Source organism: Corvus kubaryi, unplaced genomic scaffold (genome assembly GCF_017639235.1).
Source record: "Corvus kubaryi isolate FWS band 111438036 unplaced genomic scaffold, C.kubaryi_AGA036_p1.0 37393, whole genome shotgun sequence".
In the NCBI taxonomy this organism is placed as follows: domain Eukaryota; kingdom Metazoa; phylum Chordata; class Aves; order Passeriformes; family Corvidae; genus Corvus; species Corvus kubaryi.
The window spans coordinates 448,773-473,721 of record NW_024581132.1 but is presented as its reverse complement, the minus strand read 5'-3'; the positions used below and the strand labels follow the sequence as shown (position 1 = coordinate 473,721).

General features: G+C 51.7%; 1 protein-coding gene across 1 annotated transcript in view; it reads right to left on the bottom strand.

The window, feature by feature from the left end:
- Positions 1–2,573: 2,573 nt before the first annotated feature.
- Positions 2,574–24,949, bottom strand: part of XRN2 (5'-3' exoribonuclease 2) — a 32,428-nt gene continuing 10,052 nt past the window's right edge. The window contains exons 16-30 of the mRNA XM_042038879.1: positions 24,133–24,251; positions 21,816–21,951; positions 20,163–20,270; positions 19,987–20,076; positions 19,433–19,505; positions 18,577–18,660; positions 17,882–17,979; positions 17,718–17,797; positions 16,525–16,581; positions 15,902–15,970; positions 15,668–15,802; positions 14,698–14,825; positions 11,039–11,099; positions 6,537–6,675; positions 2,574–3,346 (exon numbers count right to left, since the gene is read on the bottom strand). Coding sequence (XP_041894813.1) covers positions 3,284–3,346; positions 6,537–6,675; positions 11,039–11,099; positions 14,698–14,825; positions 15,668–15,802; positions 15,902–15,970; positions 16,525–16,581; positions 17,718–17,797; positions 17,882–17,979; positions 18,577–18,660; positions 19,433–19,505; positions 19,987–20,076; positions 20,163–20,270; positions 21,816–21,951; positions 24,133–24,251 — 1,440 coding nt within the window. The 3' untranslated portion in view covers positions 2,574–3,283. The remainder of the gene's footprint in view (positions 3,347–6,536; positions 6,676–11,038; positions 11,100–14,697; positions 14,826–15,667; positions 15,803–15,901; positions 15,971–16,524; positions 16,582–17,717; positions 17,798–17,881; positions 17,980–18,576; positions 18,661–19,432; positions 19,506–19,986; positions 20,077–20,162; positions 20,271–21,815; positions 21,952–24,132; positions 24,252–24,949) is intronic.

The window sequence follows — 24,949 nt, the reverse complement described above, 5'->3', positions numbered from 1 at the left end:
GGCCCCCCTGGACTCGGCCGGCGTCGACTACAACGGCGGCATGGTCAGCCCCAACCTGCTCTACGGCAGGACGTGGTAATCGGTGCGTCCCGTGTGTCCCCCCGCCGCCACGACAGCCCCGCTCCTCCGGCACCGGACGCTCCCAGCCCCGACGGCCGCCCCGGCCCGGCCCGGTGCCCGCGGGGATCGCCGACGGCCGCCCCGCCCCCGGTCCCCTCCCGGCCTCCCTTCGGGTTTTTTTTTTTAAGTCTCTCCGGTTTTTGGACAAGCGGCCCCGACGGCAGCGCCGAGTGCGTGCGTGCGAGCGCGAACGTGTGTGAGGGTGTCGGTGTGCGCGCGTGTCCGCGCCGCCGGGTCCCGTCCGCCCAGGGCTCCTCCCGACGGGCCGGGGGCAGCGCGGGGCTCCGCTCCGGCCCGGCCCCGCTCCCCGGCGGCAGCGGAGCCCGGGAGCCCCGGCGTGTGCCGCGGCAGCCCCGCGCAGCGCCGCAATAAACCTTCCGAAGCGCCACTCATCTCGGCAGAATTAATTCCGGGGGGTGCCCCCAAGTGCCATTCCCTTCTTATCCCCCTCGGAGGTAAACTGGGTCACAGCTCGAGGCGGGAGCCGTGGCAGGAGAGCGCCGGGGCGCCGGTGCTCGGATTTAAGGGGAAAAACTCCCTTTTTCTCCTTGTTATTAAACACCGCTCAGTTACTGAACGTCCGTGTGCGGACGGGGCGCGCGGAGCCGCCGCGGCCCCCGGCCCTTGGCTCGGCTCCCGACGAGCTCGGAGACCTGCGGAGGCGAGCGGAGCCCGGGGATTCCCGGGGCTGGACCCCGCTTCCCGCCGGGATCGGGCCCCGCAGCGGCCGGGGCCGGAGGATGCGCCGCGCCGGAGCGGGGTTTATCCCCGCGCCGCTTCCCGAGGAAATCCCGCACGTCGGGAAACGCTCCTCGGGACTTTCCGGCAATTTTTCCTTCTTTTATTTTTATTTTTTATTTTAATTTTATTTTAAACAATAAAAGGAAGCCTTGTTCTCACGAGTCGGCTGCTTCGTTCTCGGTGCACGGACCGAGGGACAACCTCAAAATCCCCTTTTCTCCGCCGGCCTTTCGGCTGCCAAGCGTTTAATTCCGCGCCCCCTCCTCCGCCGCCTCTGCCAGGCTCCCCCATCCTTGGGGGACCCGCTGAAGCCCAGCCCCGGCGGGGCTCCCCAGCGGCTCCCGGGCAGCGCCGGGCCCTGCTCCGCTCCCGGCTGTGCTGCGAGGGAACGATTCTGAGGCGGAAAATCGGGATTTGGGGCTCTGGGAGACCACGGACCCGCTCCCAGACCCCTTCCCGAGCCCCATGCGGGGGGCTGGAGGGAAAGGGGGTCCCCACCGCTCTCGGCAGATACCTCCTTCCCCTCCCGACAGGTGCCACACGGGGACCCCCACGGCTGCCTGCCCTTTCCATGAGGGAGGATTTCTCCCTGCTGGCTCCCACGGGAAGCGGCTGGGGTGGGGCTGAGCCCGGCCTGGTGAGCGGTTTCCCCCTCCAACTCTGTTAGATCCAAGGGGATACGTCAGGCTCAGCTCCAGCTTGGGAAAAACAAAACCGTACCTGCAGCAGCCTCAGGAGCTCCACAGGGACGCTGTCCCAGGGTGACCCCCAGGCCCCGAGCAGAGCCCCAGGGCGGCGGGGGTGGTGCTCCCCGCTCAGGTCCTGCATCCCAGCCCTGCATCCCCACGGAGCCGAGGGAACGGAGCCCCCGGGCCAGCGTGCTGCTCCGGCATCGCTTCAAGGGTCCGAGCGGGCAGCGCAGCTCCCAGGGCCGAGCCTGGCTCCACTCGGGGTCGGACTGCAAGGGAGTGAAGGGCGGGGCAAAGGGCAGCCCGCAGGGATGAGCCTTTCCCACAGCAGCCCCCCCAAAATGTTTATCCAGACTTGTTTTCACGCCCCAAAAAAGGGGAGCGAGGGACAAAGCCACCGGCACCGCGGGTCCATCCGCCTTCGGAACGCAGCCGGCCCACCCCACTCCTTCCTCCAGCCCGTTCCCCGTGAGAACTCACCCTCGCTGCTGGTTTTGCCCTGCTGGAAAAAGAAAATTGGCTCTTTTTGAGCCCCCAGCCTTTTCCCGGCCGAGGGAGAAGGCCGGCGGCTCCCAGCTCCGGGAACGCTGCATCACAATGAAGGATTCTGCTCCACCCTCAATCACTTGAAAATAACGAATCCAGGTTGATGATTTCTTCCTCCCGAGGTTACGCGCGGGGCTGTCTGGCTTCTCCCTCGCTGCTGGTGATTAACACCTGGGCGTTTGGAAGGAAGGGAGCACCGAGTCCTGCACCGAGGAGGAGTCAGGGTGAGAGCGGGGCCGGGAACTTTACTGATTTACACAGTTCTGGATTTAATGGAAAAAGTCCAAAGGGAAAGCTGACCTGGATGCTCTCCTTTTTTTTTTTTTTTTTTTTTTTTAAATACCAAATAATGATTTTAAGTGCTGGGGTAGAGGCTGGGTGGAATTATTTTGCAAGGAATCAACAGGAATGTGTGCACGCAGGTAAAAGATAGGAACAGGCTCTGCAGGGGGTTGGAAATCAACCACGCGCCACCGCTCAGAATTTCAAAAGCCACTTTATAAAGCAAATAAAAATATTTACTGATTTGGTACACTCACACAGAAAACCCCTGGAAAGAGTGCTAAAAACGACTGGAACCTCTGCCCTTCGCAGCTATTTTAAATTAGGTACCAAATAGACAAATCCACGGCCGCCGCCTGGTTATGCCACGACAAAACCCACGCCAGGAACAGGCACGTGCTGGAGGAGTTCAAATGTTTTACTTCAGAGTCCGAAAAACCCCTTCTCTGCGGGGAACTGAAGGAAGCGTCTGACAAGGAGCAGCGAGGGCCGTGCCTTTCAGCGCCGCCGGCTGCCTGCTGGGTCTGCCCCGGGAGTTCATAAAATCCCATTTCTGGGCATTCTTTCCAACTCCGGCTCTGTTTTCAGGCTCTTGTGTGCGGAGTAGAGGATGTCTGGAGCTCAGAGTGGCAGGCAGCGCTCGGCACAGCTTGGGTCCGTGGTAGGGAGGACAAACACAGTGCTCCCACCTCGCCCCACGGCAGTCCGCTCTTTCCCGTCCCTCCCAAAAAATCATCCGTAAGAAATGGGCACATTTAAAACAGGCATCGGTTTAAAAACTACAGGGATGGCGCTCAACGACTTAGGTTTTTTTCCCCCCTCGCCCCACAAATAATAGAAAGAACAAAAGCAAGAAGATTCGGACGTTTTCCATGTTTTTTAAAAAAATACCCAGGAGGCAGGAGCTAATTCCAGCTGTACCTTCCTGCGGGAGGTGGGAGCGGGTAGGGCCTCCCGGGGCCGTACGCCTGCAAACAAACAAACAAAAGCAAGCGTTTATTTTTGGGATTAGCAGCACAAGTAAACAAGTGGGGCGAGCTCGAGGCGCCACACGGAACGGGGACCAAACATCCTCCGCACGGAGGGGTGCCAGGGGCAGCGCTGAGCATCCCTCATCCGGCCGCGGAGTCTCCCGAGAACACGGGCTGGGGCTGGAAGCCCTGGAGCAGAGAGGAGCTGCGCAGCAGCGGCTCCAGAGTCCCGAACAAATCCACCCCCAGCCACCACCTGTGGCACCTCTGCTGCGCTCTGTCTGCAGCAAAGGGACAAGTGCTGGAGCCGGGGACAGACAGCGCTATGTGGGGCAGCTCACGCTCAGTACTTTCACACAGAAGTGCTCCAAGGGAAAACCAAAGCTGCATTTGTTGCCGAAGCGGCGTTTTCCAGCGCTCCTTCGCTTCCATAAGAGGCCAAAGAGACCCAAATCCCACCTTGGAAACGACTCCAAGTTAGCTGTGTATTTGCACTTTAATCCAGCCATTTGGTACATCAAGTATCCGGTGAAGAAATCCATTGGAAAATTTCAGAGCCCCCCCCCAAAGCACATAAAATGATTTCCAAACCTGGTACATTGCAGAGACCAGCAAGTTAATTAAAGGTGGTGCACCAACACCAGCTACGGGCTTGGTTTGCTCTGTACTCGGGGTTTTTTTTGGTGTGGAGGGAAAAAGGGGCTTCCTTTCCTTTCTTTTAAAGAGAAATCCACCTTTATCCAGCCTGCGGCAGCCGAGATAACCACAGAAACCACGGAGCCGGCCGGCTGACCTGCCAGGGAGCCTCCTGCAGCCTGGCCATGCAGGGAAGGTTTGTTTCCAGGTTTGGTTGCCCAGTTAAAAAAGGAAACAAGTTGGCTGCATAACCCTTAAAAAACCCTTCCACACCAGCAGCAGGGAAGGACAGAGCGGAGGCCTGCGCGAGCTCTGGACGCTCCGCTGTGTGTTGCTCCAGGCTGGGACACAACTGCCCAACACCTGCAGCAGCCCAGCAAGTTTATTCTTTGGTTCTCTGGGAGAGCTGGGAGGCAGCAAAGCCCTGCTCCCGGGGAGCCCCCCAGATCCATGGCAGCTGCATTAATTTTGTGAGCACTCTGCGGCAGCACGTTTATTAACCTCTTTCAGACCATGTTCTGTATGCTGTAAAAAAAGAATTCAGAGGTGAAAGGGCCCAAAGATAATTATTTATGCTGCTACGTGTCACCACTTCCACTTGAATCCCTTTTCAAGGCTTTAAAGCTTTGAAATTTTCAGGCAGCAAGGCCGGATTCAATGATTAGGTTGGCACCCTAAACCCTTTCAGGTACCTTCTCATTTCACTCCAGCCTGGAGGAAATGATGACATCTGAAAGTTCATTTAAAAATAACAACAGAGCACGGCAATGAAGATTTAAAATTAACAGGGAGATAAACAGCACAACTGCAAAGGGAATTTTTTTAGGGAAGCAGATTCACTGGAGCCAAAAGACTTGTCTTTGATCGTGAACTCTTCATGCAGGTGAACAAAAATAAAAGGGTTGTCACCGGTGGGTTTCAGTGCCTCCTGCACCCACAGGTGGGTCCAGGCCACCACCGGGGCAATTCTGTTCTGGGCAAGCCCACAGCGTGCCCCAGGCTGTGGATGTCCACAAGGCTCCTGGGCAGCTTTCCAAGCGGGAACTAACAGGGACACCCTCCCCGTGCCACCAGGGCAAGCCCTTCAGGGAGACTGTTCCTGCTCCCCCTCACATTTCCAGCTGTTGGGCACCAGGATTTAAGGCTGGCAATGAACTGCTCTAAGCACAGATTCCTTTAGCAAGTGCACCCTGCCTGGGATGAAGGCAGAGCAGGGTGTGCCCCGGCAGACAGACTTTATCAAGTGTCCATTTCCCAGACTAATTAAACTCTGCCCAGGCTCCAGCAGCACAAAGATCCTCCCCCGATTTCTCCCCAGGAGCACGGCAGCCTGGATTAGTGCAATCAGGCATTTATTCCTCTGGCTCTGCGGTTTTGGGTGAACGTGTGCAGCACAAAATGAAAGATTTCTGAAATCTGACCCTATCAATGCACCTCACCCAACTTTAAAATGTATTTTAGAGCTCCACCGGCTGGGCCAAGGGTCAGGCCCCGTTATTTCCCTGTGATTGTAACCCACGTTGTTGAGCTCTGCCTGCAGCCAAAACCAGCGCTGGCAGGGTCTGTACTGGTGCTGCGCCATGTAACAACACATGGCTGGGTACCGGGCAGGCTGGGAGGAAGAAAATTCCAAGTAGGAGTGACTAAAAAGTGCCTTGTCCTGAGCTGAATCAGGCCCCAGCAGAAGGCACATTTCCAACGGTTTGTGTGCCTTCCTTTGCGGACAAAGGATGGGGCAATGGGGCTGGCACCATCCTCCTCCTCCCTGGTAACCCTCCCACAGTCCTGACTTCCCCAAACAGCAGCAGAACTAGGAGTTCAACCTAGGTATCCGGAATTTATTTTAAATGAGCATTTAGCAGCGTGAGCACCCGGCAGTCTGGTACGACAGGATACACAATTTGTGTTTTACTGGCATCGCACCCCTGCAGAAACTCCCTAGGCAAAGTCACCTGCTGCTTTCCAGCTGCACTTTCACTCTGTGGCATTCTCACAAACTGCTGACCAAGTCACCTGTAATGTTGGATGAGGTTCTCCCCTCACGCTTGTTTCCTTTTTAACCACACAGAGCTATTTCCACGTGTTTATTCCTCTGGCTACGAAAATCCAACACTTGCATTAAGTACTTTTTTCGGCTCAGAGAAAGCCAGTAAACACTTGAGGGGAGAAATTTGGGAAGCTGTAAGGATGTACATTTTGAACACACCAGGGAGAACCCCAGAGGTACAGTGGGCAGACTTCCTTATGGGAAAGGAAGGCCGGTGGGAATACTTGCCTCAGGCTGCAGGAAGTGTGTGACCTGGGACCACGTTTGATGGGTGCTAATGAACGCTGGTGGTGCAGTCTCGGCACTGGCCTTGCGCCAGGGGTACATCCAGAGGGGCTGGACAAGGCTGGGAAGTCCCCCATCCGTGTGTGTGGTGACACAGTGACACTAAAACCAGCCCAGGAGCGCCTTGCCATGCCACGCTCCCTTCTCCACAGCCACAGGAGAAGGAAGCTCTTCCTGGAAGGAGAACGCAGTGCACCCAGTGGGGCCCTGTTTTCCTACCTGTCTGCCCCTGTCCATGCGATCCTCGGGTCGCTGTGGGTATCCCATGGGTCCCAGCCCCTGGTACTGGGCCGGCTGGAACTGGTTTGGGGATTGCAGCATGCGGTTCCAGGCAAGGAGAGGAGCGGCTCCGGCAGCCCTGTGCAAGGAAAGAAACACCACAGTGTGAACGTGGCTCCTGGAGAGAGTCCCACAGCACAGACCCAGGCCGGGATCTGTCTCAGAGCCGAGCACGGACGGCCACGGGCCAGAGGGAAACCGGGAGCAGGGAGTATCTTCCCACATCCCCCTAAAGGCCGCTTTGCCGACCGCTTCTCCTTCGTCACAGCTTGAAAGCTGCACCGCCGCTGCACCGCACGCAGCAGAATTTTCCAATTCCCTGGAAGGCTTCCGTGCACCTTTTATCCCAGGGGCGGATTTGCCGATCCCAAAGGCTCCCCAGCACCCCAGGAGTAAACATGTGCCACACACGGGAGCCGGGGGCTTTCTTCTCTGAACGCCCAGACTCTTTCTGGGAGTCCATTCTTCCCAGTTAATTGCAGGTTGCAAATGAATTCTTACGGCGAGCGTTCGGAATCTAGGGTAGGGGCCTTGGCTGCTTTTTCCCATCCATTATTCTGCTCAATATGTCAGGAGGTCTGATCGGGAAGAAACCTTTTCAAGTTCTATTGATGCCGTTTTCAATTGACCACGGTGACCTAGCAACATAAGCACTAATTGGCACGGGCTGACTGACATTTGGTGTACAGTTTATATGGGAACGCGGATCCGACATCCATTATGACCCAGTTTGCCATCCTGGATCACCCACAGCAAGAAATGCTTTCATTTCCTTCGAGTGCCCCTTCCAACATGACAATTAGAAAGCAACAGGTAGAACACGTCCAATGCTGTTTGATTCAAAATATTTAGGGAAATGCTGCGGCCGTGACCTGGTTGTTACAGCTGAGCACGGGGGAGGGACAATTCCTTAAAGGATCCGGAGCAGGTGGGTCCTGCAGGACAATATGATGTTGTGAGGGAAAAAACACAGAGAGTGGAGACAGTTAATCTTTCCTGAGCCCTGCTGAAGAGGGACTCTGATGAGCAGAGCAGGGCCAGCCTGGAGGGATATGGGGACAGCAGAGAGCAGAGGCTCTGCATCCCAGATTTGGGATGGCGAGCCCTGCATTCCAGGTTTACCTGCTGCACTGCACATCACTCTGTGCCTCTCCAGAGAGCCTCTGGCCAGCTGTGCTGGGTTTCAGCCCTGGAGACTCTCTACCGAGGCAGCCAGACTCCCACCAAACACCCCATCAGCGCGGGGAGGTGTCCCGGCTCTCCTGGCCAGGATTCCCAGCCAGCGGCACTACAGCGGGGCAAGCGGAGCTGTGAGAGCTGAGGGAGAGGTGCTGGGAGGGGAAGGCCTTTAAACACACGTCCCAGCAGCTGGAGCAGAGGCTGAGCTGGAATCAAGACGGGCGGGCGGACGATGAAATGGATGAAAACGGGCATTTTGGATGCGAAGGCATTGTGGTGCCACAGCACAGCCTGCAAAGACAGCCGCTCCACCTGGGCACGGCAGGACCTGCAGAAGGAACCCCTGCCAAACTCTGGAAACAAGTAACTCCTTTCCTGTTTGGAAAAGCACTTTCCCACCTGATCAAAATGGACGTGCACAAAGGCTAAGCGGTGACAGCGGGCTCTGTGCTCTGCTCTCCACTCCAGAAGTGCACGACGTTCCCCAGACCCTCCCCAGAAGGGGCAATGCTGTAGTTACAGCTAAGAGCACTTCACGCTGAACACTCAAAATCGATCTCCCAAGTCCATACGTGGAATGAACTAAGCTCACACTTTGTTCATACTTGCTCCTTTCCATTAAGTGTTTTGAGTACTAACTTTTTTCCCCACATGATTCCTAGAAAACAGCAGAGTCTCCAGGAAAAACACACTGCTCAGCCATAAGGAAAACTACTGGGAATTACCTATATAGCCCCAGCTCTGGGGCTTTCACTAACAATCATTCTGCCTCTACAACAAGTGCTGGTGATAAATATGACTGAGGGTCACAGGCCAGCACTTCCTCCACGCCTGGAATGGGGAAGCTTGGCACAAATTTCATTTGACATTGATATTTATTTGGCACAGAGTTTTAAACTTTTAAAGTGCTGCTTAGTGAAAATTTGAGACATTTAACAAATCGAACACAACACCACTAATATCACTAACATCATTTGCTGTGAATCACCCTCAGGTGATTTGAATCACCACTGATTGGCGATTTAAACCACCCTCAGGTGGAGACCTGTACAAAAAAAGGAACTGTGCCACTTGGAACACCCCAGGAGCTCACACTGGCACAGTTACCCACAGAGTCAGGTAACTCACACACATTCAGCCAGGTCAGCTAAATTCAGGAGAATTTACACAGAAGAACATTCCCGTCTTCGTGCCTCAGCCACTTTGGACGTCTCCTCTATGAACAGGTTAAGCAAAAGGGTTTGCTTTACCAGATGACACATTTCCACTGGCAAATCTCTCTCTGTAAACTCTGGACTGGCTCGAGAGCAGGAAAGGATCTCTGCAGTGCCCAGGAACGTCAGGACAGCGGGGAGGGACCTCAAAATTCACTTTCCCTGCTGCACACCAAGGTGCACCACTAGATTTAAAAGCAAGAAACCCTCCACAGGAGACAGGATTGGCTGGATTACGGAGAAGCAGCTTTACACTCCCGGCTGTTCCCCCCCAGGCCTGGGAAGGAAGAGCTGGTTTAGCCCCCGCTGCACCACTCCATCCCTGAAGCAGCACAAAGGCTCCGAGCCTTCCTGGCAGGGGGACAGGGCTCCTTGCTTATCCCTCGCTGATGTGGTGAATCTGGGATATCCCAGCGCCCTGCCAAGCCCCTCCGTCTGCCGGGGCTGGAGCAGGGCTGGCCTCTCCCTCAGTCAGTCCCTTCCCTGAGCAGAAATCCCTGGCTGCTCTGCCCCCGTGGTACCTACTGCTCCTGGAGCTGCAGCAGCAAGAGGGGGAGCAGCAGTTTGGGGAACCAGCAGCTCCCAGGGACCGAACGGGAAGCTCAAAATGCCTTCAACAGGTTCAGACGTTTTTTCCTGCACCAAGTGTCTCTGTGTTTAACCTTCTGCTTAAGTCTCTGTGCTTGCCTCTGTACAGAGGCTCAGCATCAGCTCTAAGCACGTTTGATCTGCTCCCCAAATCCAAAACCTTCCAAGAACACGGCAAAACTACTTATCCTCAGTGCTGGCAGAGCTTTTCATAAACCCTCCACGGTGTAACAAAGAGAAGGCGGTGACAAGTGACAGACCTGCAGCAGTCCTTCACAAATAAAAGTATATAAATTGGCTTTAATTAAGGGGTGGGAGTGGCAACTCCCATGGTCCAAGCAATATTAAAGTTTGCATTATGAATGCATCTTGCCTTACAATATTCCACACGGATGAGGCACAGGACAAGGGAGCCAGGCTTACTTCAGTGGGGATCAAGATGGTTGCCATGGAAAGTGACTGTGGAGAGCTCGCTAAATTCCCCCAAAGCCCGTATTTTCAATGGCGAAACATTTGCAAATAAACCCAAGGGAGAAAGGCTGCGCCTCAGAGCAGAAACTTCTCTCCCTGCCTCCCTCCCTCCCTCCTCCATAACCATAAAAATAAATGTCATTATTCATGGCTGCCACAGGTAGCCCGGGTTTATTGAGCCCACCCCACCGAAGGACACACACAAGCCATCAATGAGGGGACGCATGTAAAACATCCCTGATTATCAAACCATGTCACATTCCTTCTATTCGATGGCACTTATTGGGCTGCAGATTCCATAATCCTTCCCCGAGTCCCTTCTGCATTTAATTCAGTTCAGCCTTAAGTAGTTAAAGAAACTGTTTTCAGTGGCAACTAATAACTACTGACCTACAGTGACACTGCCCTACAATGGGCTTGTCAGGCCTGAAAAACTTGTACCAAAGAAGCTGATTAGGACTTCAAGAGGTTTGTAGCAAGAATCAATGGCTGGTCTGTGCTAACGCTGCGGCTGCGGCACAGGAATGATAAAAGTGGAACACCATTAGTTATGCCTCATTAAGCTCCACAGCCCTCCTAAAAAGAAATTTGTTTAGCCTGTCCAAAATCTAATGCAGTTTTAAGCTCTCTGTGTTCAATTTCATAGTACCTCAAAAGCTTCAATAAGATAAAGGCCAAAGAACCAAGAACGGTACCAAAGCACCAACAGTAAAGTTAATTTTGAAGCCCGAGTTTTAATGGAAAGTGTTTTTCCCTCGTCTTTTTTAATACAAAGTACTCGAGCCTTTTAAAGGGTGAACACCACGGAGTGGGCTCTCAAAACATCAATAAATCACGGACATTAATTAACTCAAAAAACCTGCCGCGCAGCATCATTTCCACAATTTTAAACCACAATATTCCAAACAAAGGAGGGAAAACCAAACACTGGCAAGGCTGGCAGAGCCCAATCCACCCTCCCGGGCACGTTTCACGTCCCTCCTGCCTTACCTTTGCGGCGTCTGCTGGAACAAGGGCGTGGGACCTCGCCAGGACTCCTGGGGTCGAAGATCTGGAGGGCGAAACGAGATGGCCAAATAAGAGAGAGCAAGAACAGCTCAAGAGCTGTGCCCCGCTCCTCTGCGTGCCCCAGAGCTGCTGTTGGGAAGCCAGAACAGGAGAGCTCAGACTGGACGTGCAAGCGCAAACACGCCCCAAGTCACGGCTTCCTGCTGCCGCCTTGGACAGAGTCCTGCTGCCCGCCGAGAAAAGGCAACTTTTTCAGCTTTAGCACGTCCAATAAGCTTCATAATAGAGAATTACAAATTTTAATTGCCAGAGCTAGCGTTGGTTAGAGCTTAGATGCTGCCCAGGTGCCTCCTCTTGAGTTTTTGAAGATGCAAAACCTTGTCTGTCACCCTAACAACTCCATTTAATATCTGTATCTCTCAGCAGTGCGTTCATCGGTACGTTAAAAATACGCACCCAGCACTGTGTCGCCCCTGGACAAGTGTTTGTGACCAACAACGATGTCAAAGCCAAAACACGGGTGGGCCGGTTTCCCTCTGACTGGGCTGAATTATTCCATAAAGGCAAGTAAAACAATGGCCAGAGCATGGAATAACGTCAGCAGTTCTGCCTTACTCACAGTTTAAGGAAGTACAGTTCTACTTAGGATGCAAAAGACAAAGAATTCATTAAAATGAAATATAAATACATTATCACCAGAGATAGTAAAGGTGCATTTAAAAGTTAACGTGGCCAGTGATAATACCCTAATAAAAACCTACTAATGATGTCTCAGATAATGGAATCAGACTGAATTAAGCCTTTCTGGGTAAAACCTTGGCCAGAGCCCCAGCGCTGGCGTGCGGGAGACCACCCACTCGTCCATTGTTTGTGCCACCCAAACCAGCCCTGCACAAAGGCGAGGCAGGACCAACATTGCTTTAACAGGGCCCGCAATTAAACGCTTGTTGTCCTTCTAAATAACCCGGTCAGCAAACAGGATAAAAGCAGCAGCTCCTCAATAGCACCCAGGCAGCCCCCAGCACTCGGGGCCAGCGTCAATCAAAAGCTCCAGTTTCACTGACACCTTTGATGGCTTTCAATGGCCTTCAAGTGTGACCTAATTCCAACAGCTGGTTCCAGCAGCTGGATAATGGCCGGCACACGGACACACTCTGTTTCTGATAATTTCCAAGTTTCACAGGCAGCAGCAGCAGCACGGAAACACAGGCAGCATCCTGCTTCCAGACCCTCCCTCTCCATGCGAGCAAGGGCCCAGCTCTCCTGCTGTAACCACACCTTTCTGCAGCTCAGTTTAAGCGAGGCTTCGTGGAAACATCATCAAAACATTTAAAGCCCCCTTATTACTATTCATTTGTGCGGCTGACTGAACAACCTTGGAGGGAGAGAGTCTGGAGCGGTGAATTGCACTTCAGAAAGGTACAAAGTGGGAGAAGGAATGACAATTAACATTTTCTTTAGGCTGCAAAACATAGGCATTTCCTAGAGCTATAAGGCCAAAGAAACTGCCTCCTCCAGCAGCTCCTCAAGCAACAATTTATCTAATCAGGGTGGCAATCAAAGAGGAGATTTCGTGTTTACTGATTGCACTAATCAAAACCACTTTTCCAACGCAGCTAATTGACAAGTTTACTGCCTGCCATGCGAGTCATAAATCAGATGTCCTGTGCTGCAGGAGCCAAACCCGCCATTCCCAGAGCGCTGCCACCCCGCACTTGACTCCCCAAGTTATCAGCGCAGACAATTATTCATCAGCTGAAAATTGGCACGTCCAAGGCAAATCAGGGAGCACCGGCGAGGAACACCCCCAGCCGGCTCCCGAGGAGGAGGTGGCTCCTGGCCTGACCGCGTCGCCCTTCCGGAGGCTGATTTCACCGCAGCGTGCGTAGAAAAATACCACACGCCCCGGGGAAAGTTGCTCTGCGTCAGTGCCACTGAACGTGGGGGATTTTGACCACATCAGCTGTGGTTTTTTGGGGATGTGTGGGCTCCGGATGCTTCCCAGTCCAGCCACGCCACAACAGCGGCTCTCTGGCAACGGTACAGCTGATGAACGCAACTCGGACACAGGAGACTGTGCTATCCAAGAGGCCTTCCCGTTTCTTCTAACTCGATTTTCTAGCTGAAGGTGCCTGTGCTTTGATGGAGACACTTGGGGGCTGAACAGGGGGGACTGCAAAAGGCAACAGGCTGTCCTGCCAGACCTAGGAACACCTTTGGGGTCCAGGCAGAACGCTGTTGGGGGAAACCGGCCCAAGTGCTCGTGAAGCAGGCAGACTGCTCCCACTCAGCAAGAGCCTCCCTGCAGCCAGGTTTGGGGAGTTGCTGACACTCCTCACCTTCACAGGCCTGCTGGGCACCAGACCCATGCAAACCGTAACCCAGGATGTGTTACAGTCTTGAGGCAGGTGAACATCCAAAAGGCTGATCCCAGCAGAAATCTGGGGCCGTGCCACCTGGAGGTGTTCTCCTAACACAGGTTTAAGCAGGTCTGACTCTGCCTGGTAAAAGAGGAGCTGAGGCACATGTGGTTCACTCGCCACTGACAGTCCCAGTTGGGCCGGGCTGGGGCCTGACCCTCCCGGCCAGGCAGCAGGATGGGTTTGGGGAATGGCTCTAGGGAGCTACGCAGCCCTCAGGCAGTTGGATCCATCCTCCGGATGGACATGAGCTGTTCTCAGCCTCAAGTAATGAGGCACTGAAAGAATCTCCAAATTCTGTGTCAAGCTCTGCCGTAATCAGTTGCAAAGATTTCACACAGCAGTCCACGCAAATGAGAAGTTAATTAGAGTATAAGTCCAGTCTCCTGGGACAGCTCGGCGTCTCAGCAGAAGAGGAGGAGGAACACAACCCAGTGAAGTGGCAGAGAGCACGTCTGCAGCGTGCAGCGCTGCGGTGTCCCTGCAAGCAGCGCGCCGGGAAGCGGCTCCGGGGAGCGCGGCCCTGTGCAGTGAAGGAGCCTCCGTGAGGCGGCTCCACCTGGCTCCTCTCCCTGCTGCTCCAGACAACAGCAGGACAGCAACCTCTGCCCCGTGGAAAAAGCAGCACAACGAGGAGGGAAGAAGAGCCCAACCAATTGCTCTGAGGTTTGCCAGGCACACCTGCAGAACACGGCTGCGGCGCTCTGAAGGGGAAGGAGGCGTGCGCCAAGGAAAGCCACCTGACAGTCTTCCAAGGCCACCAGATGGACTGGGGTTTCTCATCCACCAGCGGCTCCGAACCTCCTCAGTTTGAGCCAGACAATGGCACTGGGGGGCATTTGCCTGCAGAGTGCTGCCTGTTCAGCACAAGGGGCTCGGGAGCCATGGGGACGAGAGCTCGGGAAGCGCCTCGCGGGCAGGATCGGCTCCAGGGACGTGGGACAGACAGAGCAGTTTGGAGCGTTTCCCACAGCACACCAGGACTCGGCAGGAACAGCAGCACGGGGACTGCTGAGCTCCTCAAAACCTCCCCAAACCCACATAAATACTCTCTTTTTGGAGATGAATTTGAAACTGCAATGCCTGACTGGCGGTTCTGCCTTCCCATTCCCCATGTTCTCCTCTCCACGGCGTATTGAACCACAGATAAATAAGTGAAATACATATAGATCACGTTTAGACCAACCCAGCTGTGAGAAGCAGGAAGCAGAGCCCACTTACTTGAGAGCAGTTTGGGGATCTGCTGCTGCCCGCCCATGAGGGGCCTGGCGTAAGGGCTGCCGTAAGCTCCGAGCGGCACGGCGTTGGGATACATGCCTGGCATGCCCCGGTCCCTCGGCATCGTGTGGCTGTCAGGGGAAGAAATGGCAAGGGAGCAGGTCAGGATGCCGTGGTGATTCCATCTCCCAGCACAGCTGCCTCCCAGCCCATCCCACGGCCCAGGGATGCACCGGTGGATCGGGGCCCAGGCGCGTCCCGACACACACAGGCCTTGGGAGCTGCTCCCAGGGAAATGCTTGGGTTTCCAACGCCACAGCTGTGCCTTTTATTGTGACTGTGACGTGCAAGAGGGTTCTCAAGTGCAGCCCCAGGACAGCCCCGCTTCTCCTTCCTAAAAGGAGGTGCTTTTCCTTCTTGCAGCTCCTCCAGAGGCATAAGATGAAGAAGGTATTTTCTCTTCCTAAGGAGACACTCCAGAGTCTAACTTTATTTGCCAGTGTTACAGTCTCCTTTAAAACATTCCCTTCTCTGGCTCTGATAAATGCACGGCTCCTTGCACTCTCCGGTCTGGAAACCCATTTCATTTCTGAAGCTTCTTCGTTTTTAAAAGCATAAAAGACATTCCTGTCTTCATTAACAGTCGTAATTATCATTTGTGCACAATATCCTCATTGTACCCTCTAGGAAGTATTGATCAAACAAGCTTTAAAAACCTAAAACAGCAGGAAAGTGAGCTAGAAATATTTAGGGGGCGGGGGGGGGGAAATATCAAGAAGCAAGCAAGGCATTCCTGCAAAACCGTTCAGTTTTCAGCAATACTGAATTCAAATATCCCACCCTGAGGTGTCCAACATGGAAAAACCAGCACCTAAGCTCGGACACTCCAGGCCTGTCCCTTTCCTGCTCGAATTTAAAAAGGAACGAGGAGGGCAGTCCCCCCAGCAAGGCAGCGGTCACCCCACAGCCTTACCCCAAGGTTCTGAACGCCGACTGGTCCAAGTGCACTGGTTTCCTGTCCCTGTTGAAGCCAAGCTGCGGCCTCCAAGGCCTGCCATCACTGTTGGTTTTTTCCCAGTCTCCTGGCTTCAGAACGGGAGCAGGTTTCCTTAACAATAACAACAGTTCCATGAGCACTCACCAGGAGCAAACAGTCAGAGCAATAAATCAGACTGGAATGACTCGAAAGCTGGCAGGTGACACTTACTTTGCCCCAGGTAACACGGTAGCCTTGAAAACAAAGTCTTCAGCAAACTGTGGGTCTTTGAAGGAGATGCTAGAAGAAAGTATTTGAGGGTTAGGTTCACTGGATAACAAGGACAAAGTGAAACAGTAATCGCTGCTTTATCACCAGGAAAGCTAGAAGCAAAGAGATAAGCAGAATAACCTCACTCTTCCAGCTGGAATTCATGGTTTCCAGGACCAAGAAAGAACGAGGCTACAAGGAAAGAGAGTAATGGCTCCCTGGAAAGTTCAGCCTAAGATGAAGAGCAGCATCCTGACTGCTCATATACCATCTCCAAAGACAGGGAGAAAAATCCTGGGGACAGAGAGGCAGGGAGAAGCACAGAACAATTCCAGCCTCCTGACAGCGGCAGATGGAACAGCTGAACCCTTCCTTTAACTCATCACTGCCAGTAACAACACCCCCATTTAGGACATCCTTCCTACAGTGTCCTGACACGGCACGACTCGGCATTTCTTACCGCCTCTGCACGGCCGTTCTGCTTGAACCAAGCCGTGCCTCTGGAGATAAAAATGACACAGGTTTTCAGGGCTCTGAGTGCTGCATGCTGTGCACCCTCACATCAAAGCCCAGAGTTTACTGACCTGACTGCAGAGTTCTGCGTAAGGTCCCGCAGCATGGGAACAGGAGACTCCACCACCCTGGCCAAGAGAAAAACCTCTGTCAGAACACCATGTAACACATTTCTCACCATCTGCTGCTCTGCCAACTGAGCCTGCAAAACACTTATTCCAAAGTTAACTCGCCCTTCCCCTAAACCAAGTGCTTCTGCAAGCACCGGAGCGACCAAATCCATGTTCCGTGATGCCGCTTGTTTCGCAGCTGCTGTGTGGGGATTCTCTAGGGTCTGTCTAGGGAAGGCAATGCCAGAAGGGGTTTCTTGTTCCTGTTCCCTCCAAGAACAACAACTCTGACTCGCTGGTATTCTTTCACAACCATGACAAGAACAGAGAAATGCCTATTAGTGGGACCTGGGGTACATTTTCTGTCCGACCAAGCCAGTGTTTGTGCACTTAACAAAAACGAGGCACTGAACAGCTGCTTGTGCCTCTGGGCACGGTCAGAGAAACGAGTGTGTGCCCTACAAGGTGAAGGTTACACTGATCATTCCTCAAACTGGATGCATTCTCTAGAAAACTAAAAATATGGGTATTCTTCATACAGCTGGGAACAGCCCTGATTTTAGTGCTACAGCCTAAACTGACACGGACAAAATATATCTAAGCTATCACTACCTGGATTTTTCTCTCACGTAATGCAGGTTGGCATATAAAAAGCTGAGTTTTGGGGTTTTTAGGCAATGTGCACTAACGGGGAGTCACATCAGCCCACATGAGCATTCACACAAAAGCAGAGAAGCCAAAACATGAACAAGGCCACAGAGCACTACTACTTTTATTACCCAGGCCTTGTTTACCTCATTAAAACAATAACTAAACACCGAAAAATCTGCCTTCCACTGGCAAAACGACAAACAAACAAAGACTCCTCAGCAAATAAACAAATGCACTGGCGTGTTCAAAAGACGTCTGGGGCTGCTTTAAAAGCCGAGTTGTGAGGTTAAAAGAATGGGATCATAGAAGGAGAGTTTCACTGTTTTGCTGGGGGTCTCCCCCATGCTGGAGGTAATGCAGGCCTGCTGTGAACCCTCGGAACTACGCACGCGGCCTCGGCAGGAGCTTTCATTCACCCCTCGTGGGCACACAAATATTTCTACGGCCCTAAGTGCAGGCCAGGTCCTTGAGCAGCAGGAACCCACCCCGCAGGCCACACTCACTGATCTGGGAGGACGGCGTTGTCGTTCAGCGTGAGCTTTCCCTGGATCCCGTGGCACAGCTCCGGTGGGATATCCACTGCCTGCGGAGAAGGGAGTTCTCCAGCTGAAGCACTTCACCACCCCTCCCACCTGACCATTTCCACCGAGCAACAAGTGCAACCCACCTCTGTGTTTTTGGTCTTGTACTGTTCCACAATGAAGTCACAGAGCGGATGGTGCTTCCCAACAAAGAGAACGTCACCGCCAAGGCTGTTCCTTCTGCCTGGAAAAATGATGGGCATGGGGCAGGAGTTCAGAGGGAAGGAAAGAAGGAACGCAGCAAACCAGCAACCACTGCCCTGGTGACACCTCCACAAAAGCAGAGTTTCACTGTGATTTAGGAGGAAGCCTTGAATGCTCCTTGAGAGTGTAGGAAAGACAATGTCTGCCCAGAGCGGGACGTGCCTGGTCACAAGGACAGCTGGCAGGCAGTAAAATAATAGGAATCTTGTGTTCAGTGGGGAAATGCTGAATTTAGAACAGAGGAACACTGCAGATACAGACAGAACTGACAAAACCCAGCCCCAAACCCCACACATCTCCCACAGTTTACCCCCAAGAACCAGATGTTATTTCTGCACACAGAGAAACAAACGCTGGCCTTTATAAGCTGAACCAGAGTTACAAAAGCAAATCCACTGAGGATCCCTCCAACTACCAGCAGCACCCATGAGGAAGAGTCCCAACCAAACATCGAGTGCACCTTGTTCATTTAGGGTGAAATACATAGGTGGCAACGAAACACCCCAATGCTTCAACAAAACACCCCACTGCTTCAACAAAGCACCCCAATTCTTTAACAAAGCACTCCAATTCTTACTCTCTTCAGGAGTGAGGTCAGGGTACACTTCCTCCAGAGCAGCTCTGAGGCGCCGCTCGTCCACAAAGGGCAACAACGCCACACCTGGGAAAACCAAACCAGTGTTCTCTCATGCTTGTTGGAAAAACCCAGAAGAACCCCAAAAACAGACACCAGGATGGCGCACTCTGGTAGGTTTCCTGAGCCAAGAAACAGCTACAGCAGAGTGATTCTGATTCAAATTGCACTTTTGCTTCAGAAATCAGATCTTTCTGTGCCTTTATTCACAAAAAACCTGTTGCCCTCAAACTGAAAACCTAAAATTTTACCTGCGGTGTAAATGACACCCAGCCAGAGAATCTGGCAGACCTTGAAAATTAACCTTCTCTAAAGAAAGGAAAAGCTGCATAGATGCTGTAGTTCTTTTCTCCATTCCTTGTGTGCTCCAAAATATTTCTATATTCCTCAAAGCATTTTTGGCACAGTACTAATGAGCCACTGATTGAGCAGAACAAGATCCATTAATTAAATGCAAAGGAGACAAAAGACAATTACACACTGAGGCTCCTGAAAACAGAAGAATGATTAATCTAGTTCAGGACAAATTAACAAATCTAGAATAACTGCAGAAATTACCAATAATCATTGCCAAACTCCAAAACCAGGTACCGAACCGTAATTTGCTCTTCACGCTGATTTTTTTTTTCCAAAATACACCTGCTGTAAAATGCTTGTCCCCACAACAAGTAACACAAGTTACCTTTGTGACTCGCTGCAGTGTTTTCTCACTGAGATGATTTTCCAATTTCTCTTTATTTTTAAAGGTTTTTAAGACTAATGTCTAAGAATTAAAAAAAAAAAAGAGCTGAAATTTCACCTTGCCAAGCGTACTTCTTCCCATTCAAATCGATAGCAAAATCTTCAGGGTAGAAGTCAATGATGCTTGATTCCTAGAGTTGAGAAAGCAAAAATCACCTTGAAAGCCAACTCTGGCACGGGTTCAGAATGTCACGTGGTGCCAAACACAAAGATCTCTGATAACAGAAACGTCTTTCATTAAGTGCCATCTAAGCCCAAAGCGAGGAGGACGGGCACTTGCGTTACTCAGAGATTTAAAATAAGGAATTCGGGAGGAGAGAATAATTAGGATAAGAAGGAGAGCTAATTAGGATAAGTTATGTGCTCCCCAACTAAGTTTTGGAAGGTTTCTGTGAGAAACGAGACCATCTGAAATGTAAGAGAGCTGGGAAATGTCATCTGAATTCCAAGAAATCACTTCTAAGGATTTCTGAAGAACCACTGCCACCTACCAAATCCCTGCCCTCCCGGTCTGCAGCATTTTCTCTGCCTGAAGTGAGAAGCAGCAGGCCATGTTCACACCAGTGCAAGATGACCTGAGCTTCCAGATAGGAATACAAGATGGATTCTCACCGGGTCTGTCATGAGCTTCCTCCACGTTGGCGGCAGAAAATTCCCACTGGCGGCCGGGAACACCCCCATCAGCTGTTCAAGAGGCTTGAACTGTTGAAAGCAGACAAGCAGATGTGGGACACTTCTAACGGGAGGGTAAATCAGCAGTGAACGAACAGATAAACCAAGAGCCCTACCGGTTTGGAGCCCTTCTCAAAGTCTGAGGGCATGTCTGCAATTCCCTCGAAGTCCGAGGCAAAGGGAGCGTAGTGGAAAGGGTAATACCAGTTCCAGGATGCACAGCCCTGGGGCAGGGAGGGGAGAAAACACAAAATCAGGCACAGCAGCAAATTCAAACCATGCAGGCCGGTCACCAAACATGACCAAAGGGCAGGGAGCAGTACTGTCCTGGCAGCACCCAGCTTGCAGCACACAGCAAAATCCCGCTGCTAACCCGGGGCGGCGTGGGGGAGCAGAGACACCCAGCATCTGCCGCAGGCTGAAAAGCATCCTGGTTCTAACTGGTGCTTCCCTCCCCAGGACCAGCACTAGCGCACACTTGGAGCAGCACTCTGCTCTTCCCCTTCTGTTCTCCTGCCTTGAGCAGTGGGGAATACACAGCGTGTCCTCAGGAAGGAGAAAATCAAGCAAACTCAGAACACACCAGAACACCATGCACCTCGTAAAGGAAACGTGGCTCCAGGAGGTCTAAGTCAAGCTTTCACCTCCTCAGCTATTTTTCTTAGCAGCACCACTTGAAACAAAAGCCCACTACTATTCTGACTTCCAGTTCTGAACAATTAAATGTCAACGAGGCTCCTCCAGTGATATTTTTGGTACAAAATTACAGCACCTATAATTATTCGCTGCAGTCCTTCAGACAGGCTCCAAATGTTTCAAAAGCCAGGTGGATTGCTTTCATTCTTTTTTCCCCTTTTTTCTCCCCCCTCTCCAAACAGATGTTCCCACTAGTGGGACATGCCCTGCATCATCAGCTTTCTGTAGGAATGGAAAGGCACGTGATGTATTCTGGCACAACTTTTACAGACAGCCAGCAGCAGTTACTGGAGTCAGTTTTTACTGTGGTGAAAAGAAAAAAAGCCAAACAAAGACCCTCGAGCAACCCTATTTTGGAGCTCCCCCAGCCCAGTGGCTTCCTAACACAGCCCCATGCAGAAGCTCCAAGTTCCTGCTGAGACAGACAAACTGCACAGGCTGGAGCACATTGTGCTCCCAGGTCACACAGCCAATCTGACTCTGCCTTCAGGGCACGGAGCTCCTTATTAGCCATCAGTGCGACAAAACCCCACCACGGCCCACTAATCTCTTGCCAATCTGACATCTCAATTATCAAAAGATTTAAATCGGATCCAGATTACTTCAGTCGCAACACACTTCATGGAACAGCATTACAATCCACGGAGGAGACTGACAACTCTGTCCCTTGCAAATTCTTACTGGCATTTCACATTTCACAGGCTTTGTCCTTTGTTCCCTCATTTAGTCACCTGCAATGTCACTGTTTCTGGGAAAGGGAAAACAGCAGCAGTTCTTGCTGCACCAACAAGTGGTGGGGCACTTGATGGGAGAACCTGAATCCCAGAACCATCGAGGCTGGAAAAGAGACTCTGAGACCAGAGTCCAACCTGTGACCAATCACCACTCTGTCAACCAGATCAGGGCAGTGTGTGCCACGTCCAGCTGCTCCTTCAGCAGCTCCAGGGACGGTGAAACTGCATTCGAACCCCCAGAGTCAAACAGAATTGGGCACACATTTATTTCACATCTCCAACAAAACCCCACGGCTTTTCCAAGACCGAAACAAAATCAGACAACAATCTCTGGGGTACCTGATAGTAGTATCTGAGAACCCAGCAAAGCCCTTCCACGTAGGACTGCACAACCTTGCGACGGAATTTCTCATCTGACGCGTCCACGTCGAATTTGTTTTTGTAGTAGCGCTGCTTCCAACCGGTTTCCCACAACCTGCAACACAACCAGGCACAGATAACACGTTTCCATGGATGGACACCTTAACAGATGCACATCTGCAGGTCTGAATTACAACGTAAGACCAAGCCCCTTGCTACTTCAGTTGCCATTTGTATACAGTTTGAATGAATGCAGAAAAAGTGATGCTCAGCAGCAACAGAATAAAATGTGACTGTTGGCAGAACTGACAGTGTTTTCCCGCTACTCCAAATACAAAGGCAAGCAAATCAGTAATAATAATGTCTGTGTTCTGCTGCTGCTTGGACAAGCTGTGACTACCAGAGGCACTTCTGCAGCTCAGCGCCCTGTGCTTGCTGCCTCACATCAGATGAGCTCCTTTTTGCCCAGGATTTTCAGTCTCTCAGGCCAGAGATGGACGCTGGGATCACAGCAGCCACCTCGGCCACGGCTCGTCCTTCCTTCACACAGCTCCCCCTCACGTCTGTCCACAGATGGGGCAGGGAGAACAAACACTTGTTCCTCGTTCACACAGGGGCACCTGCACCCTGCAGCTCTGCTGTATCACGTCAGCAAAGAACCAAACTGGTTAAACCACATAATCCCTTAATAACGATTTGTTTTCTTAAACAGACTTCTGTTCCAAACAACTCCAAGAGGTCACCTCAAGCTGGCACTGGTCAGACTCTCCCAGAGCCCTAACTCCTGTGTGTGGAGCTGCAGGAGAGAGCCATGAGCTCGTCATGCTTCCTTACGGGATGCGCATCCCCTTGGCTCTGCGAAGAGGATCTTCCCTCGCTTCTGTCTTGAGACAGTTGCTCAGGACAGGGACCCTTTGTAAACCCTTCCAAGATGATTCACACTGATGGGCAGGCAGAGAAGCCAAGAGATGTTTTCAAGGCTTCCAGAGAAGCAGGTGAGCAAGGACAGAGCTCCTGGCACCGAAGGCTTGAGGGATGCAGTCAAGAACATCTGCGGGCTCTGAGCTGCCTGGCAGACAGACACTCGCATAAATTCAAAAAACCTTCCTGTGACATAAAACCCATCTGCAGCCGACTGCAACAATTTGTTCTGGTTTCAAAGTCATTCTAAACACAGAACATATTTTCACAAACAGCCTGGCCGTATCTAGGACATCTATGCAGTTCTTTTTATTTACAATGCCAAGCATAGAATTAGCTTCCACTCAGAAAAGGACATGAAAAATATTCTGAGCTACAAGAGCTTAAAGAACTGTGGTTGAATGTAGCACATCCTCTTCCTTGGCAATACCAACCCTGTCAGAACCACTGCTGCTCGTAAAGCACCACAGTTCATTCACACTGTTCAAGCTTCTTTCAGAACCTCTGCTGACGCTCAGACAGAAAGGAATATTAACAGTTATCCTGATTTTATATAAAAATTCTGCTTGCTTGATTTAAAAAAAAAAAAAAAAAAATCAGTCCCCTCAGATACAGACACATGGGAAAGAAAATAAGAATGAGAGCTAGAATTGTGATATTGGCAAAGCTGATGGGCCACATGTCACAAACACATTGTGGTGACTGTGACCAGAACTCCACAAGGAAACAACCCTGGGTGTTTTCCCACGTCCACCCAGGGCCTGACTGCACAGACACCAAATCCCCGTGGCTGCATTTCTCAGGAACAGCTGCAAGGGCCTTCACCCTCGACTCAAACAGCAAGAGCTTCACTGAAACCCTTCACCAGTGCAGGTTCACTGGTACTTAATGCTCAGAAAATTCCTGTCTCGACCATCCCAGGCTCAGCCTTCCTAAGACGGTGCAAGAACTCAGAGACAAACCCGGGCCTGCTGCAAACCAGAGATGGAGGAGACCACTGGAAGTGAGGACAAACGCTGCTGCCCACGCGAGCAGTCCGAGACGCACGGGTTAAGCAGCTGCCAGATTCCAGGGAACAGCGGCATTCCGCTCACATAATCAGGGAATGTCTCGCCAAGCTCGGTCTCGGAGGGAGCAGTGGCTTGGAGGCTGCAAACCTGCACGCATACTAATCTGGATACTTGGGTTTAACAGCCGGAGCTCACCCATCTCACCGGAATTTACTGGATATTCTCACCCTCCACATTAATTACTGCTGGATAAAAAGATCATAGGAAAGCATCCGAAGGCACTGCTGCACTGAGCTAAATGGCATTAATTAGGCTGCATCTATCTCAGCAATTTGCTAACAAAGTGCTACAAAAAATGGCCTCACCTGATATTATCCTCTGGCTCAGGTTCACTGTCGCTATCCTCAGATTTCCGCTTAATTCCTCCTCCCAGGGACGGGCTGCCATCAGGAGTCAGGCTGGTGTTTGGAGATGCTGAAGTTGTCTAGGATCAGAATTATTACAGATAAATAGGGGGAGGGGGGCGGGGAGAGGAGAGGAGGATTTATGAGGCTTTTAAAATTCAAGTTAAAATTAACAGCTCTGTGATAATCACGGGCCTTCTCTTCAGCTCCAAAAAAACTCCAGGCAAAGGCTGCACAACCCCTTAACCCATCGAGTCAAGGAGCAAAAGGGAAAAACTCATCCCTGTTAAAAGGCAGGCACTGATGCACAGAGGCAAAGATGCCACTGGCTTGGAGAGAGAAAAGGATGCAGTAAACAACACAGTATGAACTGATTTAAAAATGCCATTTCGGATACATTCCGATTTTGGAGCACCGCTGCAGCTTCCGCTACAACTTCCTTTTGCAGCATTAGTGAAAAAAAAAAAAAGGTGCTTCTAAGGTGCTCAGAACTGCCAGAAATACTCTGAGTTCCTTCACAGCTGGTCTTTTAAACACCTCTCAGATTTACCTATTTTAATATTAGGGCCTAAAAGAAACGTCTCCCGTTCCATAAGGGAACTAATTTGCGTGACTCAGGCGCAAAAAACGTTTCGGGATTAAAAGGGAAGAGCAGCACAAATTATACTTTGGAAAAGCACATTGTACTTTGACTTCAGAGACAGAACAGACATCTTTGTGATGAAAAGAACTTTTAATTTGGTCGCTGCTTGGATGAAGATCTCTACCCAGAAAGAAA